Source organism: Strongylocentrotus purpuratus, unplaced genomic scaffold, assembly GCF_000002235.5.
Source record: "Strongylocentrotus purpuratus isolate Spur 01 unplaced genomic scaffold, Spur_5.0 spur5_scaffold_14, whole genome shotgun sequence".
Classification (NCBI taxonomy): domain Eukaryota; kingdom Metazoa; phylum Echinodermata; class Echinoidea; order Camarodonta; family Strongylocentrotidae; genus Strongylocentrotus; species Strongylocentrotus purpuratus.
The window spans coordinates 17,675,199-17,694,300 of NW_022145599.1; the positions used below are offsets into that span (position 1 = coordinate 17,675,199).

Here is a 19,102-nt window from a genome sequence, read left to right on the forward strand (position 1 = left end):
ATAACTTGGAGTGTCTTCTGGAGCAGGAGTAGATGTTGAGAGATGGACAGGCTTTGCAGAAAATACATTTGTAAGCTAGAGCCAAATGTTTGCACATGTTGTCTTCCCCCTCCCTTTCCACCTGCACCCTCCCCTTCCCCACTCCCTTCCCCTCCCCCTCCCCCTCTCCCCTACCCCTCCCAATCTCCCGTACCCCTCCCAATCTCCCTTACCCCTTCCAATCTCCCCTCCCCCTCCCAATCTCTCCTTCCCCTCCCAATCTCCCCCACCCCTCCCAATCTCCACACCCCTCCCAATCTCCACACCCCTCCCAATCTCCCCACCCCTCCCAATCTCCACACCCCTCCCAATCTCCACACCCCTCCCAATCTCCACACCCCTCCCAATCTCCCCTACCCCTCCCAATTTCCCCTCCCCATCTCCCCTACCAATCTCGCCTTCCCCTCCTAATCTCCCCTACCCATTCCAATCTCCCGTCCCCCTCCCAATCTCCCCTACTCCTCCCAATTTCCCCTACCCCTCCCAATCTCCCCTCCCCTTCCCAATCTCCACAACCCTTCCAAATCTCCCCTCCCCTTTACCTTCCCCTTCCCCTGAGCTACGCCCACCAGACAGGGAAACAAGTGGTACAGTGTCATCAGCAACCCTCCAGGAAATGGAAGGTGATTAATGTAACTCATGTTTGCAGGAGATTCGCCATTTTATGGTCAATTAAAGAGGCTATCAGTGAGTGATAGAGATGAAGAGTGTCCTGGATTACGGACTATAATAATTATGAGTACCGGTATGAGGGATGACCTCATGATGTTTTGATGTCTACAGACTTTGATTTATTAAAAGGAAGAAAAAAATCAGCCATTAAGGACGACGTGGTAATTAAAATGGTGTAAAAATAAACAACAGTGAAAATGACAATTTAGTGAGAGCATGAAAATATTTACCATAAAATAGCATAAAATATGCCGCATAAGTCATAAATGTCATTTATTGAGACTTCATTGAACACAGGTGTGTTGAGCACATGTCAAATACATGTATTTGGACAAACTTTCTCTCGCTCTTTCACTTTCTCTCTCCTTACCTCTCTCTCTATCTATCTATCTATCTATCTATCTTTCTCCCTCCTCCTCCATTTTATGCACTTTTCATTTGATATCATGAAGTTAATCTGTTATTGTCTAATCTAAATACATCACAATACTGAGTCATGCCATCTTTAAAAAATGTACATCTTTTTTCTTTTTTTAGCTTCTACTCATCTTTCTCCTTGCCCCATGTCCTGGAAATCTTCCAACAGCAATCTCTTTCTTCTCTTTAACTCTTACTTTTTCTTTTTCCCCATACTTTGTTTTTCCCTGCCAAATCCTTCAGTTTAGTATAGCTTTCTGATCCATTAAATTTTTTTTTTTCATTTCTTCTTGTTTCTATTTCTCAAAATTGTATTTCATGCAGACTACATTTTAACCATGACTTTAGGAGCTTGTTTATTTTTACTCTACAAATTTACTCTTCATACCCTCTTAAATACGTCCAGACTGATTTGGTAATGGACATTTCATGTTCAAAATATTTATTGTGGATCAGAAACTGGGTCTTACCACACCACATGAATGTGTCTCCTCGATGCCACCAATCGACTCTTAAAAGGTTTACGTTGGCATCGATTCTAGACCACGTTAGGAACAAACACAAAGGGCAAGACGCACAAGGGGAAACTTCCATTTTCTCTCCCTCTTCCCCATAGCATTCAGTCCCTTGTGCACGCCACATTTGAACAAACGTTTATTTTTCGCTGCAGTCTTTTGGGCAGCTCAGCTGGGATTTGGACCGAGAAAAGACCGGTCTCTGTTTCGGATTGTAACAACAACCACCGGTCTCGAGTGTGATGATTGTATTCATGTCTATTTAGCGCCATGAAACCTCTGATGGCTTTCAAATTGGCAACAAAAGGGCAGACTTTCTCAGGTGTTCTTAACCGTGTGACTTCAGCCCAAAGCTGGGATTGTAGTCTACACTTTGCTTGTTTGGAGCAAGAAGGACGTTAACTCATATTATATTACAAAGAGTTAATGCCCTTCTGGCTCTAAACAGATGACTTGATCTCAAGTATTGAAGTTCATGCACAATTCAGGGCATGTAGCTTTCCATAGTGTTTGAGCCACATTTCTTTATTCTATCCGTCGTATTTCAGTCTTTTCAACCCATTGGTTATTGAATTCTCACATTCCCATAGCCTTAATAAAGGAGTAACATGGTTCCCATACCCAAAAGGTTAAAACATTGTAGTCCCATCAAACTGATTCAGCAATCTTCCACAGTGCCCTATCTTTGGATTCAAATTTGTACATTTTAAAAATTTATTGATTTTGTACTGACGATAGTATTTGATTATTATTAATTATCCCATACTGTTTTAAAAATTACAGCAATAATTTGTCACTGATTTTTATATATGTTGTCTTGCAGTGAATTATAAATGATTTGATTAATATTGTTACCAATTACCATGACCATCAACATTTCTTGATTCATCATGAAATAATCCTAGTTCATCACAATTTCATGAACTTGATTATTTAATACTTTATATGAAAAATAGACCTAATGTATCATGTGAACAAGTGTGTAGTGCATTCCACATTAAAGTCTAGTATTGTTTGTACAGAAGGAAACAAAAGTGTTAGCTCTCTCTCTCTCTCTCTCTCAACTAGCAATAAATTGCCAGCAGAGGGCAGCATACCCAATAAATCCACTGCCTCCTGTTGATCATGCTGCATACAATGTATACATTACTCGGTGCAGACATAAATACACATTTCGATACATATCTTTTTCCTGGTTGCAAATTGAATTCTTGGCAGGCATGCTTGCTTTTCATGCTCTATTTGCATTTTATCTAATTTCCTTTATAATTGCTCCCCTGGCATATTAAGAATTGTCAATTTGCCTCACAATAATGCTGCAAAGAACATTTATTCTCGACTGTGACTGTTTGATTTATGTTTAGATTGTGACATTACATTTTAACGCTTCAGAAGATAAAAATATTTTAAACATCAAAGCACTGAATCAAATCATATCTAGTGAGTAAATTTTAACAGATATTTAGATTTCATATTGAAATATTCTCCAGACCATGAAAAGCTGCCATGCAGACATTTTGGACTACATGTAAGTTTGTGGCAAATGTAAATAAATATAAAGAAAATCTTTAAACATAAAGTAATAAATTGCTACAAGGGCAATTCCACGGTAACGGAAGGACACTCAGACAAGATTTTTGAACTTCAGGTTCGTACTAAAAGAAATGTTTTATTAGTATGTATTAAACTATGGGGAACAAAATGTGTTTCAGTCAAGTGGAAAGCTTCATCAACTTCACAAAGTTTGGATAAACACTAATTAACTGGAAAAACCATGTCCATTTTTATGTCCTTCCGTTACCGAGATAATTAATATGCACATACTTAAACTACTTAACTATAATGACAATTTTTTGGGGGAGAATTAAAGGCACTTATATAGGTATTATATCTGTACTGTTTCACATCTTATACTAATAAAACAGTTCTTTTAGTATGAACCTGAAGTTCAAAAATCTTGTCTGAGTGTCCTTCCGTTACCGTGGAATTGCCCACAAGATACAGAAAAGGTTTAATCTTTCAGAAGGCAAGATCTTAATAAGCAGTGTGACAAAAACTAAACAGTCTACCATACGAATTGAAGTACATTGTAGGCTAAAGTTAGGGGATAAAAACTTCTTTATACACAAGCAAATATTGCAAGGACACAGCAGGCTCTCCATAACAATGTTCTTCAAACTTCAAGGTTTCTACAATATTTTTAACCTAACCTCCAGGTCAGCTAGTAATCTTTGTACATCAATAACATTGGCATTGGTGGCTGAAAAGGTTACCATTGTGAAACATTTATGTACCGACACTCTGCCATTTCATAATGTAAGTGCACAACTCAAGCACATTCAATGGTAAATGAATGATTTCAAATATGACGCAAGTGCTACATGTAAATATATCAATGTTCAGAATTTCAAACAGGAGAGTTTATTGGAAAACAACATGTGGGTGAAAGTGTTGTTTTGTCTGATTTAGAACAGTATGACCACATAACACTAAATGTGCATTATCATAGAGTGAAAAGTTAGTTAAAATTGCAATTCCAAAGCAATGGAATGGAACGTATGAAGCTATAACATTCAACCTCTTGGAGAACAACATGTCACTACCGGTACTTGCAATATATCAGTCAAAATGTATGTTAAACTACAGTGCACTCCACATAAACTAGACTTTACACTCATGCTATCGATGCCAACATCATGTGCAAGATCTCTATACTGGCAGCTACCAGCAGAGGGCAGCAAACTCAGCAAATCAACTGCTGACTGTACATTGCATGTAGAAAGGGCTTTGGTTGGTGTAAGTTTTAGGGGTATGTCACTTGGTTGCTTTGGAGAGTAATAGAGGGGCATAAAAGCCATACTAAACAATAGAAATAACAAAAGGATAATGGCCCAAGGCTTTATCATTTTTATTTAAAAGCATGTTGACGAGAGAATGCATGGAGGGCATCAGGGCAAAATGCTGCGAATCATCTTGATCTTTGAGCCTGGGAATAGTCATACAGAAATATGAACTTGGTGTCACATGTACTCTAATGATGTTTTTGTTATTGTTTGGTTTCTATTTTGCTGTTTGTTTGTTTCCTTTTGGTTCTTTTGTTGTTCTTTTTGTTTTTTCTGTTGTTCTTTTTGTTTTTTGTTTGTTTATTGTATTATTGTTGTTGGTTGTTGTTGGTTGTTGTTGGTTGTTGTTGGTTGTTGTGTTGTTTTTTGCATTCTTACCAATATGTTCATCCACCTCATTTCCGATCACTTGTCCTAGTCTCTTCTGTTTGTTGATGATGGCCGACAGCTCATCTAGACCTTGGTCTTGTACTAAAAGAAAATGGAAGAAAAAGATTGATAATATTAAATTCTTTTATCTTCTCCTTCTCATCCTTGTTTTATTCTTCCTATCCTATTCATCTTCTATTATAATTTGCGTTACTCCTCTATTAAACCATCTTCTCTTTCATTCCTTTCTTGGTTCCACATTTCTCCTAATCTATCTTTCTCTAATCAGTCTATTCATTATTTGTTCTCTTGTTTCTCTTCATATTTCTACTTGGTCATAGACAGATGAAATTACAGGTGAATTGTAATAATATACTTTGCTACTACATGTAAGGTGGATGAATCCTTCACAGTAGGTCACTAAATTATTTCCATCAACATTGTTGTTACAATCAATAGTCAATATCACCATCATCCTCCTCATCACTGTCATCATTATCATCAATTATCATCATCACCATTCTCATTACTGTCTTCATCCTCATCACTTCTATCGCTGAATAATCAAAGTTCACGATTACATGTAAATATATAAGAAAACAGATAATTATTGTAACCAAATCATATTCAATTTTAAGATTTGTTTTGAGGAAAAATCTAAAGTGGTATTTACCCTGAAGTATTCTTTGCTGTTCTTGCTGCAATTCATTGACAGAGAGATTCCTTGTTTCTTCGCTCACACCTCCCCAACCATCTTGAGCAAAGCCTGAGGTACTGGGCAGGAGGCTCGTTCTTCAAAACAAAATCAAAAACAGATTCAACATACCCGTGAAGCAGATCTTAGTTCCTTAATTTGAGATGGTGGAATACATCAGGATAAAAGAATATTGCATACATGTATTTACATAGAAGACTCCATCAATAGCTTGATGTATACTTAAGAAGAGAACAATAAAATCCACAAAATGTACAGAACATCAGAAATTAAAATGAGGAATGCGAGCACAAGAGTAGTTCATCGAGTTTATGTAATATGTCTCTAGTCACCGCCATTCCTCATCATAGAGTATACAAAATTCAAGATCCATCTTCAAATATATATGTAGTGTGAATCCCTGAAGGGGGAAGTCCGAAGTAAAGCGAACTTTATACAATGACCCGCCTTTGGTTCTGACAAGGTCATTGAAGTCTAGTTGTGTATAATTATGGCTCATTCACTTATGACAGGATAAACTGCAGCACCTTTGTCTAAAATAAAAATTAATTACAGAAGCATAATACACCTCACTTTTCGATATAACATATGCATAGTAAGAACATACACCATGTACAGGACCTTTGTTGCATGCAAATGTTTCTTTTTCATCCCCTCTTGCCAAATGCACATAAAAAAAACCTACTGCGGTTTCCTGTGTTTTTTGTTTACTAACCATGACAATGAACATACATGTACATAATAATCTAGTGATGAAAAAAAATGTAACTACCTTTCAGGTGCCGAGAATGAAACGTCTTGCTTGAAAGAGTTGTGTAAGATCTTCTCCTTGGCCTTCAGGTTATCGACCAATGCTCTCCTTCTGTCTGCCTCCCTCTGGGTTCTAGGTACAGACAGGATCTCAGTAAAGGAAAACGGTGGTATTTCAAACTTCATCTGACATTTGTTTCAGCACTGTATACACTATCTTTATTTAATTTATCAGAATACAGGGTTAGAACTTTTGCAAGTTGTTTGTAGGTTAAGCTGAGGATCAAGATCAAGGTCACAAGGTAGAATCCAACATTCAGGGGTCATTTCATTGGTCTTAGCTCTTGAACATCAAAATAAAAAAATAAGCACTCATGCTCTTTCTTTTAAATAAAATGTCTTTACAATTTTGGGGTTATTCTAAAGTTTAGACAAACATCTTTCCTGTGAATCCTGGAATTGTCAACTTTAAAACAGCTTTTTTATACATAAATCATTACAAATTTTCTCTGCAGTCATTAGCAATATAGTAATTTGACATCTTGATTGTTTCAAAGGATACAAGTGGAATGAACTTGATGCTTTCTTGAGATTTTGATCCAGTAACTGGATATCCTGTTGATACCTTCTGATACGGGATCGGATTTCTGCATTGATCTGTGGAAAAAGAAAAGGGATCGATCATATTTGAGGAGGCACATGATTCCTCAAATACTAACCCTGTGTCAAGCATTAGGCCAAATAACATGAATTACATAATCCTTCCATGCACTGATATTGAATAGACAGGAAGTGTATTTGAGGCTACCACAATGCAGGAGACCTTGGTTATTGTTTTCCGCCGTAAATCTGCATCTGTACACATAATCAGCGATGAAACTGTAATCAAAGCCTAGAAAATACATAGGACTTAAATATATTAAGACAAACTTTCATTTCTAGAATTTGGTGGAGCTCTATTAATCCCACTCCTTGTTTTGCCAAGGAGCTCAAATTGAGCTCCTCAAATAACTCTCCTGGAAAGAGTGAGGAGCTCAATTTGAAAATTGATGTTTTTACCTTGTATTATTGTGTGTGGGTTCAAAATGATGTAATAAAATACATATCAAACAAGTGTTAACTGACTGACAACCGTGTTGTTTCATTTATTGAAGTTTCAAGTTACTGCAGTACACTCAATTATCATCATCATAATCAACTGAATTTGCAACTCAGTTTGCTTGGTCCACTGTACTTTAGCTTAGACTTAGAGGTCAATTATTTCATCTTAATTTTGAGGAGGTGATTATACTGCTGGTTATTACCATTCATGTTCAACTTAATACTCAAAATCTGTCAATCTGATCATCATCCAGTCAATTTATTTAATTCAGCTTAACTATTTCAATCTTCAAATGTTTTCAATTCAAAGTTTAAATGTTACAATGAATCTGATGATATAAAGAACTTCGTCATCTTCAGTCTGTCTCACAGTCACCAGCCTTCTAAATTAACAGTTCAGTTTTTGGAACAACATTAAACAACAAACACATTTTAATATTATTTAGACTAACTCTTCAATTTTCAATCACTGTTCTTGTTACAGTATTACTAGTGAAAATATAGACCCCTATGGGCCCTAGAGTCTAGGCTAGACCTACGAAAAATTATCAAATGTTTAAATTTACCAACTTCAAATTCGAACTTAGACAAGCAGACTAAAGTCAGCGGAATGTGTCAGAACACGACATATTCCTGACGGAAAGGATGAGTACCGCCGTCAACGAAAACATTTCAGTCTTGGCTGTCATGTCCGCGATCGATCGATTTTAGGCGCACATGCCAGCCCCTTTTTCGAACTGTACAACAGCGTGTGTACAATCTCGCCGCATGTAGCACCCGTTGCTGGAGTGTGTGTGCCTAGTATTACGTCTACGTAATTTATTACGTCTACGTAATACTAGGCGCCTAGCTGGCATAATACGATCGTTTCACTGCTATTTGTGTTGTGTGTTGCGTTACGATCTCTATGGGTCCAGCGAAACAAAATGGCAGAGCCCGGTTTCCTAAGAATCTGATGAATATCGCTAAATATTCGGAATTATTAACCATGATTTGAGGCCCAATATATTTTCAATGCATAATGAGTCACAAAAATAGTGTAAGTTTTACGATTTTCTTCTTGAAAAATGTAAAGTTGTGAGGTAAAAGGGGTTTTCCGCGAATTTGCGTTTTTCGTTTCAAATGGTCAATAGACTAATCACAATAAGGCTAGCTGAAAGAAAACATTGAAACCAAGGAGCGCTGTAAACAACTCTCCTGATTATTTTTTAGGAGCGCTGTAGGAGTGCCGGCGCGATCGCGCTCCTTAGAAATGAAGGTCTGTTAAGATATTGAGGACAACAATAAGTGTAATATCAGTATATGGTTTTTAGTTGGTTTTTATTTTTGTGATTCACATCAATGAAGGCAGATAGGCACATGTTCTATAAGTGAACCCTGGGAAGGCGATGTATTGGGGATGGGGCATGCGCGAATGGGACGTTTTTAAAGTTCTTGATGGTGGCGTAGTTTAGATAAACTAGCAAATAATAGGTAGATACATTGATTTGTTGTGGTAAATTAAAATAAGTAGACAAACAATTTCCCAGTACTTGCATGAGTGTGTGTTATAGAGGATAGCAGTCAAGTACAGAAAAAAGGAGATGAGTATACTGCACATACAGCATTGTGACAGCATAACTAAGCATACCTTTGAGTAGTTTGATCCATTCCTTTGCAGACCGTCTCTTTCGTTTATCATTTCGATGATAGTTTGACCCATTCGCATGCACGCATCATGGTCGGTCATCCTGGAGATGGAAAGCAAAGAACAAACAATGAAAAACAATCAAGATTGTTACAACCTATTCATAACATACAGGATCAGATGCCTTACTAGTGAAGCACAGGTTCATGACTAACAGTCCCACACCTAGTATTTTGATGTCATCTTCTTCTGCATCCAATCCTCTAGGACTACTAGAGAAAAGAGCTGAATTGTGCTTAAAGCCATATTACTGCACATCCATCAGTAGGAAGAAAATACAACAAAATTACTTGACAAACGGGGTCATCAATCATCAAGAAGTAAATGTTTTCTTGAGAATACAAATATCTCCTCTCTCCGTTTTCTGACATAATTTTGTTGTTACAATTTATACCAATGTGTTGGCTCAGTCAGTAGAGCGTCCGCCTCACAACCAGGAGGTTGTGCATTTGAACCCTGGCCGCGTCATACCAAGACGTTAGAAGACGGGAGTTGCTGCTAAGGGATAGAGGAAAGTCGATCTGGTGCTGCTCAGTGGCTGCCGTGCTCAGGATCAATTGGGCAAAAAGAATTTCCTTTTTCGGTTTAACTTAATAAAATTTGGAGTGGACTTTAATAGATTATTATTATTATTATTTATTTCATTTAGACCCTATTTTCTTTTCTCTTAAATGAGTCATATTCTTCTCTTCTCTTCACTTCTCTTCTCTTCTCTTCTCTTCTCTTCTCTTCTCTTCTCTTCTCTTCTCTCCTCTCCTCTCCTCTCCTCTCCTCTCCTCTCCTCTCCTCTCCTCTCCTCTCCTCTCCTCTCCTCTCCTCTCCTCTTCTCTTCTCTTCTCTTCTCTTCATTTCTCTTCTCTTCTCTCCTCTCCTCTCCTCTCCTCTCTTCTTCTCTTCTCTTCTCTTCTCTTCTCTTCTCTTCATTTCTCTTCTCTCCTCTCCTCTCCTCTCCTCTCCTCTCCTCTCCTCTTCTCTTCTCTTCTCTTCATTTCTCTTCTCTCCTCTTCTCTCCTCTCCTCTCCTCTCCTCTCCTCTCCTCTCCTCTCCTCTCCTCTCCTCTCCTCTCCTCTCCTCTCCTCTCCTCTCCTCTTCTCTTCTCTTCTCTTCTCTTCATTTCTCTTCTCTTCTCTTCTCTCCTCTCCTCTCCTCTCCTCTCCTCTCCTCTTCTCTTCTCTTCTCTTCATTTCTCTTCTCTCCTCTCCTCTCCTCTCCTCTCCTCTTCTCTTCTCTTCTCTTCTCTTCATTTCTCTCCTCTCCTCTCCTCTCCTCTCCTCTCCTCTTCTCTTCTCTTCTCTTCATTTCTCTTCTCTCCTCTCCTCTCCTCTCCTCTCCTCTCCTCTCCTCTCCTCTTCTCTCCTCTTCTCTTCTCTTCTCTTCTCTTCATTTCTCTTCTCTCCTCTCCTCTCCTCTCCTCTCCTCTCCTCTCCTCTTCTCTCCTCTTCTCTTCTCTTCTCTTCTCTTCTCTTCTCTTCTCTTCTCTTCATTTCTCTTCTCTTCTTTTTCATGTCATCATGACATGGGGTCTATGTAATTCTGTTTTCAGCTTTCATAAACAAAATCTAATAAATATTGGATTTGATAACATAACATCAAGTAGGACATACATATCACAACTTTTTTTCCCTTCTGTCGTTGTTGCTGCATCAGATCTTTCGAGTTAAATTCGGGATTCTATTTTGCGATTTGTTTAATGTCGATTTACCGACTGTAATATGAACGAATGGGACTACAATGTAAAAGTAACCAAAACTCACCATGAGTCTCCGCCAAATCCTGCCATCTTTCACTAAAGTTGAACTAATCTCCACCAACACGTGACACTAAGCTATAAATTGAGGTGTTTTCTAACCAAAAAGATGTCAGATAGCGCCTGTAATGAATGGAAAAATAAAAAGAGCTGACAGGGATTTTGATCACAAGACCGTCCCTTTTTTCACTGACGGTGGGGGTAAGGATACAAATCATAAAGAAAAAATGAGGTCAAATGTTCACATCCTCTCCCTCACACATTTTACTAAATGTTAAAAATATAAATAATTAAAATTTGAAATAGTATCGCGATATAAGAATCTTCCATGCCTATTTTACATTATTTTACAAGTTTCAATGATAAGGAAAGCCTGAAAGGTGATATAATCTTAATTTTACCAAAAACTGATGAAGATGATAAAATGTGGTGACGATGATAATGACGATGATGATGGTGATGTGATAAAAATGGTGGTGGTGATAATTATAATGGTGGTGATGGTGATGATGGTGAATGGTGTGATAAAAATTGTAGTGGTGATGATTACAATGGTGGTGATGATGGTGATGGTGCCGATGCTGCTGCTACTGATGAAGAAGAAGAAGAAATGGAAAAAATATCCATGGTTGTAAGGAGTAACTATTCTTAGAACAATAGGTTGCCTGAAATAACGAAAGGTGGTCTAGCGCCATCTCGTCAATCTATGTATTTATATCACCGAGATGTTATTTTTATTTTGTAAACAAATTAAATATTTTAAAGAATAGTCGGGATGATTTTTGTGTGAATGTACGGCTGTTTTCTAGGCAGTGGGACTTATTTTAGTGTAGCTATTCATACTGTGTATTTATATATTGTTTTGGAGACCTAATTCGTGGCTAATTCCTTCTCTTTACTGACGGTATGAAAATATGCAAAACAAAACTAAAATCCAATGAATAATTTTCCATGTGAATATACTGATTAGCCTCTGCTAATAAATATATAATTAACATTATCGTAAGCAAAGATATCATGAAACAAGTTCGAGTTCAAATATTTATGTTACATAATCATAAAGACTTTCAAGAGATTAAACATGGCCAATAGCCCAGTGCATCACCTATTGCAAGTTACAAACATTAAAATAATATGTTTAAATTGAAGAAGCCGTTTCTATGGGAATGTGGTATTGAAATTGCCATTGTGTTGATTTCTTGAAAGTATTTACGATCGGTTATTATGTCAAGACTGATTTTTTTAAGTTTTCCAAAAGATTGATCTTCAGGCTTCTAATTGGTTTACGTGTTAAAAGACGATAATGATGATGACGAAATTGATGATGAAGATGATGATGATAATGATAATGATATCGAAAATAATAATTCAAATAATTATAATGACAATTAAATGATAATGATGATGACGAGATTGATGATGAAGATGATGATGATAATGATAATGATATCGAAAATAATAATTCAAATAATTATAATGACAATTAAATGATAATGATGATGATAATCATAAGTATAATCATAAACATTTTCTCACGGTAATGATAAGGATTTATCGCACAAAACATTATCCATCCCAATAAAGGTGACTTCAAAATACAACGATCACCCGGGCTCAAGTTCTTGCTAAAAAAAGTATTTATACATAAATATGTACACACTGTAGGCTTATAATGAAAAACATGAGCTCAGACAAACCAGGGATAACTGACATCTCCCTGGACAAACTCATCTTATTTTGGCCTATATAGTTTTCAGCGGATTGTGTTCTAATACTTGTTTACAACACTTGAAACGAGAGTGGGGTGGATATCGTTGCTAGGACGCCACACTATACCTCAAGGCTTACCAAGCTAACACTTTCCCTTTCAAGAAAAAAATCTGTAAAATACACCCGGTCATTCGTGTTGGTATCACGGTGAAAGTGTAATGAACCAAGTCCTATTTGTGGGTATAAGGAGGGATGAAGGGGACTTGGGAAGAGGGAAGCGAGAAAAGAGGTATTGTTTCGGGGACAATGGGACACCTTCAGAAGCTAAATCTGGCCACGGGTTAAGGATAGTCTTAATCGAGAGCAGCTTTTTTTTTTTACTTGCTAGGTTGAATTATGATTCTAACTTTATTATAATTATTCTAATTTAGGAGATTATTCTAACTTAAGAGATTTTTTAACTTATCTTTTTGAAGAGATAACGAGGATGCCTTAATTGTTAACAATTATTGTTTCCAGTTGATAAGAACTCTTGTTTTACAGACTAAAAGTATGAAATCTTTCTATCTATCTGCCTATTTTCAACTTAATTAGTGACAAGTATCAGTTTAAGAGTCCACGATCGTGACAATCGAACTGCAGCTTTGTGAGTAACTATCTCACGAGGTCTTTAGTTTGCTTGCTCTTTGAATCAATTTCATCATGACTCAATATTCTACCATTGTAATATTCTGTGTCAGACATATTCCTTAAGATGTCCTGACCTATCAAACGTGATTGATCCTCTTTTCTAGTAGCCGTCGTGTATATACACTCTTAACATATAATAAGCTCTACCCAAATGACAATTAACGTAAGGTATAAAACAATTAATTCAAGTCACTTGATTATGATAAGTTTCATTCCTGTGTATCGTTTTCATTATCATGATATGACAAACGAAAATTTGACATAATTATAATCTACATGGTGATCTCAAAATGGAATGAGAGGAAACTGATTCATGTTAAATGCAGAGTCCACTTTTCCTATATACACTGTTGCCCATTAAGTTGGGATTATTTTTTCTTTACCTCTTTTTATGAAACGATTGTGACATCACGATTATTTTTTGATATATAAAGTTTATATCTTTCCAGAACTTTATTGATCAATCTCTATGATTGATTAATAAAGTTCCGAGAAGATATCAACTGTTTCTTTCAAGAATCATATTGGCTCAATCTTTCAATGAAAAGAAGTTTTTTTTAATTATTCCAACTTTATGGGCAACAGTGGACTATTAAACCGTCTATTTTTGCTTCTGCGCACTTCGGTTCGCGCGAGCAGACTACACGCCACCAGCCTCAAGCCGATAAATTGCATGTAACGGACTGGTGGGCTATTGTCACGGAATCGCTCCTGATGTGATTCCTATTGTTCACACTATCTGCCTCTTCAGATGGGACAAAGTACCACTATCAATGCATCCAAGAGCTCTCGTGGATGAACAGGCTATAGAGCAACCTCAAAACAGTTAGATGGATCTGATTGTCAACTGATTTGGTGCCACGAGGAAAATAACTCTTCTTTTCATCGTCAAAACTCGGAAAGCTAAAAACTGATTGGAAGAGAGCGACGCGACGCCGAATGATCTCCGGATTGCGCACATGTTAGCCGAATCTCGAAGGATAATTCAATTAGCATGTCGCTAAGGGTGGCTGGTAGTGCAGAAGCAGGAGACAAATGATGTTTGTTCACGAGTGCCGAGATGTTTTGATCGGGTATTAACGAAGGATAACTTGGGTCGAGAAGGATAAGATGTTGAAAATAGATTTTTGACTGGATTGTGATTGCGTTTTGTATTAGATTTGTGGTGGATGGGTAAACAAAAAATTGTTGGTATCTTTCCAGAAGGTTGGTATACCGCCACGATCTCCGGATTTGACATTATTCTGCTGTATTTGAAGACATCTCACTACATTATGATGAAGATCATTCTAATTAGATCTTTGCACTGAGGAATTTTTCATGAGCGGTGATCAATTTTGCTCCTCGAACTATAGATGCATGAGTGATTTTAGATAACCTTCGAAGCCTAGAAACCTGTGCCTACTGGAATATATTCGCAGTCACCACAAAGGGCTATAACTAAGCTGTAAGTATACAAAAGTGTACCGATAATAAACACACATGTATATATATACGAATGGCGGCATTTCTTTCCCAATATATTTTAAGAAGCATAGGCATAACCTTGGCAGTGTTCAGTTGCCAACGTTTATTTAGAGTCAATAACAATTACATGTATACCTTATTCTGAGAACCAAACATTAAAATTAACATATTAAATGATAAACATCTCCAGTATCGCTCTTTATACAATTGTTAAATAACGATAAAGTCATCGTTTGTTTATGTTATAAGTTGCGGGAGGTTAAGATTGTTAACTTAGCGAGCCATTAATATTTTGATACCGCTGAAATCAGCCGATTAGTAGTTTCATGTCGTTATGGATGTTTGAATAATTATCAGACACCTTTGCCTTATCAAACAAACTTTGTGAAACATTGTTGTATCGGAACAGGCTAGATAACGTGGTTTGGGTGAGTGTAGAGAGTCGGAAGCAATTTTAATCTTCATGTATTGTAAAGCAGCACCACGTAATCATACGATACATATACATAATCAGAAACATTCTCTTCATTTTAAAAGATAATATGAAATTATAAAGAATTACACCGACAAACACATTAAACCTGACACTGGGTCTAAAAATCACGCTTAAATAGAGTAAAATTGGCTTGATAGTAGAACAGGGCAACAGTTATTTATCGCAGTAACACAGAATTCGATGAGAGGATGTAATGTAAGTGAGTTTGTTTTGTTTATGGGTTTATTTTTTTTAATTCAAGTGTGAGCTGATATGTTAGGGCTTTTGATAAACCTGTCTAAAAGCTACAATATGTTTCATATCAGAAGAGACGTATGGAAATATGCAACTGTTCCTCACTTTATATTTATTTTACATGCACATGTATTGCATCCTCTCCTACTCTATATCGTTTCGATACAATTCAATTCAAATAGTTTTATTTCCATAACCCAATCAAAACATGAAAACAAATGCTAAAATGAAATTTATGACATTTACAATATGACCATGGACATTAAACTTCTTTGAAACTATACAATATTAAATGTCAATTAGTAATCAAAGCATTTTAGGATACAAAATATACATGCATGTCATACATTAAAGGTAAAGACCAGTATTGGAAACGCCCCAATTTCAAAAAACGAAATGGAAGCTCTCATTACCAATCATGTGAAAGAATATGTTTTGACTAATACATGATGATAAAAAATTTGCCGGGAAACCGCCTACTAATTCATATATTTGGTAAATTTGTTTCTCTCATGGTCTGTGAGAGATATAGGGTAGTCCCATATACATCTTTCTGTGTATAGTGCTTGTAACTTTACGAAGAATGGGCCAAATTTCTTATCATTTTGATGATTCCAGAACCTTGCAGATGCTAGATGCTAGATGATCAACCTTTTCTGATCGATTCCACAACGTTTCTTTCACAATGCAATCGCATAACCATAACTGGTCTTTACCTTTAAGTCGAATTTTAAAGGAAAAGAGAAATCCACACAAAAAAGCAGAGGTTGTAATTTTGTGGATTACACAAAAAAGGACAGGAAGGAAGAAAGAAAAAGAAAAAAAATACCCACAGACCTTCTGTAAATACAATTGTGGATTTATGTGTCTCATATTGACTCCTTATTCCCTGGCAACGCGACTCTTTATCAAAGGCACGCGAAGAGCCTGGGATAAGAGTCACAACAAACTGTTCAAATATTATAATTTTCACTGGGTCCGAGAGCACTTTAGATAAAATACTTGTTAAAGCAATCAGAATAATTATGTTAGACTTCCACTGGTGTTCAAACAACGTAAATGTCTAGCCTTGAAACAGTTTGAATGGTGCACTATTGCCTTTATGGAATAATGTTCATGAATTAATTATGAATTAGACCACGGCCTTATAATCTATAAAGTACAAACTGGTATGTATGTAGACTGTCACTTTCAAAGTTATACATGCACATGTATCTTTATTGGTAGGCACCAGAAGTAGTTTGTGTAACGACAAAAATGCAAGGGCATCAACAATAGGTTGGTATAATATACCAGGGCCCTTTATTACAAAGAGTTCATATCAATCGCAACTTATTTGCGATTGATATCAATCGCAACCATGTACATAAGAGATAGGAGTATTCAAACTTGCGATTGATTAAAGGACTTGCGATTGATTTGGATCAATCGCAACTCTTTGTAAGACGGGGCCCAGGTGATGATAAATCATCATTGCCAAGTTTAACACATTCATAATAAGCATCTATTGACAGGTCGAGGAGCATTATGTAGATTTGTGTTAAAAACATGCATGTACGTGTGTAAGGAATTGTGGATAAAATTTACATCGAAAGTAGTATTTTATTATTTGGGCATTTCCCTGCCGACATTGGTTATCAACTAAATACAATGGTTAGGTGGAATACAATTTTTTATTTAATTTGGGGTACTAAATGTCACATCATCTTGTACCTGCCCCTTAAATAAAGACCATTTCTTACTCAATTCTTATAAATGAATATAATTTCGATGCTCAATATCAAGCTTAAGATAATTATACACAAATAAATGTTATGACTGATTGATTGATTGGTCGATTGATTGATTCATTTATTCATTCGTTTATTGAACTTCAAAGTCACTTCTTTCCTTCAACATTTTCAACACGTAGCGTATATATATTTTATGAACCCTTCCGTCGTTTGTGTTTGCCACAAAAAAAACTTTTGCCGTCTGTTCATCCATAATACAACAGCAACAATCCAAACTCGGGTTTACTTAGTTCTCAGCCAACACGTCTTTACTCTGTCTCTTTTGAATTCTCTTCACGTCTAAGAGATGGGCAATGCTAAGCCCCTCAAAGCTGTGTCACAGTTCAAACAGAAAGCTAGAAATGAGAAAGAGAATGACGAACTACTAAATAGTTCTACACACCGTTCTGCACACTGACCCCTTTTCATAAACGGGTTTCAGATAATTATTTTCAACGTGAGAAGATAACGGTTTCAACCAACATCGACTGTTCCACCATGGCTTTTCTTTCATCTTCACGGAAATAAAAATTGGGGCAAAAACAACATCGTCATGATTCTAGTAATTCAATTCATATAACTTGAGGATATATACTACCTTATGTTGGCCTATACATAAGGCCTTTACACATGTGCAAGTGTAAAAAAATACATCTTTGTAAATGTTTTTAAGCCATATGGTGACTAGTTTTAAGAAACGACCGCATCGTACGAACACTTTGTAGATTCATATCACATATGCATTATGTAAATGTATCTACAAAAATTACATCATTTGCTCAAAAATTACATTTCGATGCCCATAATTTATTTTATAGAAAATCATTGTTATTGAAAATCTAAGCACACTTTGTAAATTTTCTGTGATGATTTAAACTTGTTTTAAGTGCAACCACCCATTACAAAATTTCGATTCGTGTGTATGCGCACATAACTCTAGGAAGAACAGAGCGATTAAAATTAATGGCTCTGAATAGAGCGATCCATTTGTATTTTTTAAGCAGTTATCTTTAATTTTATGTTCATATGTATGTAATAGATATGTGTTTTTTACAGAAAATAACACCAAACCAATTCAAACACCAACTTATCAGAAATTGGCAAACATGGGCGTGAACCGCTGCAATGATTTGCATAATTGATCAGTTTGCTGATAATGGGCCTCATTTTCCATGCGGAAGCACGTTTGACAATCTAACTCTGTATAATTCAATATTTGTAGCAATACAATTCCGATTGCTAAGTGATCTCACGTTCGGGTTAATAGATATATTATCAGTTCAAAAGTCATACCGACAATCTATATAGTAAGATCATGTTTGCAGTTTATATATACAGAAATAATGGCTGTAACACAATAAGTGTAAATGTATAAAGTCAACTAAAAGTGCATTAACGATGAAAATCATACGGCGACAGAGCGGCGTTTGTCAAAATTGTGTATTTATTTAGCTTTACAAAGTCACGATCACTTTCGTTTGTATATTCCTGAACTTTCTGTAAGTTTCTGTCGGAAGTTGATTTTCAAACTGAAAAAAAAAATATCTATGTTTGAGTATAATGGCAATACTTTATTATCTACTGTCTGGTATATATTTGAAATATAGCACGGTAGTGAAGCACTTTAATTATTATGCTATACCCTAGGAAAAGATCAAAATAACAACAATAAAATAAATCGTTTCCCTTTATTTACCACGTCTCTCTGTAACTAATATTGGAACAGTATTTGGAAAGGTTGGAACTAACATACATTCCTGATTTATCACGACTACCCTCATTTTAATTCTGTCAATTTACATGGTAAAGAAGTCGCCAGGAATGTATATAGTATATATTTCATCAATTCTTTTTTCTTTTCTTTTTTAACAGATTTCT

At 36.2% G+C, this 19,102-nt stretch overlaps 1 protein-coding gene across 1 annotated transcript; it reads right to left on the bottom strand.

Moving 5' to 3' along the window:
* Nucleotides 1–4,591: 4,591 nt before the first annotated feature.
* LOC594724 (syntaxin-8) lies at nucleotides 4,592–10,888 on the bottom strand. The gene is made up of 7 exons (XM_794154.5): nucleotides 10,863–10,888; nucleotides 9,052–9,151; nucleotides 6,883–6,977; nucleotides 6,343–6,453; nucleotides 5,529–5,647; nucleotides 4,865–4,957; nucleotides 4,592–4,629 (listed from the first exon to the last, which is right to left on the bottom strand). Exons 1-7 carry the CDS (start codon nucleotides 10,886–10,888, stop codon nucleotides 4,592–4,594), a joined length of 582 nt encoding a protein of 193 aa, XP_799247.3.
* Nucleotides 10,889–19,102: the final 8,214 nt, after the last annotated feature.

What these genes read in the sequence shown, in the direction of transcription:
- LOC594724 (XM_794154.5), bottom strand. Translation starts at nt 10,888, where the DNA reads ATGGCAGGATTTGGCGGAGACTCATG. An exon ending in GGATTTGGCGGAGACTCATG is followed by an intron (nt 9,152 to 10,862) that starts GTGAGTTTTGGT and finishes TTCCATCTCCAG; the next exon opens with GATGACCGACCATGATGCGT. An exon ending in TCATTCTCGGCACCTGAAAG is followed by an intron (nt 5,648 to 6,342) that starts GTAGTTACATTT and finishes TTTGTTTTGAAG; the next exon opens with AACGAGCCTCCTGCCCAGTA.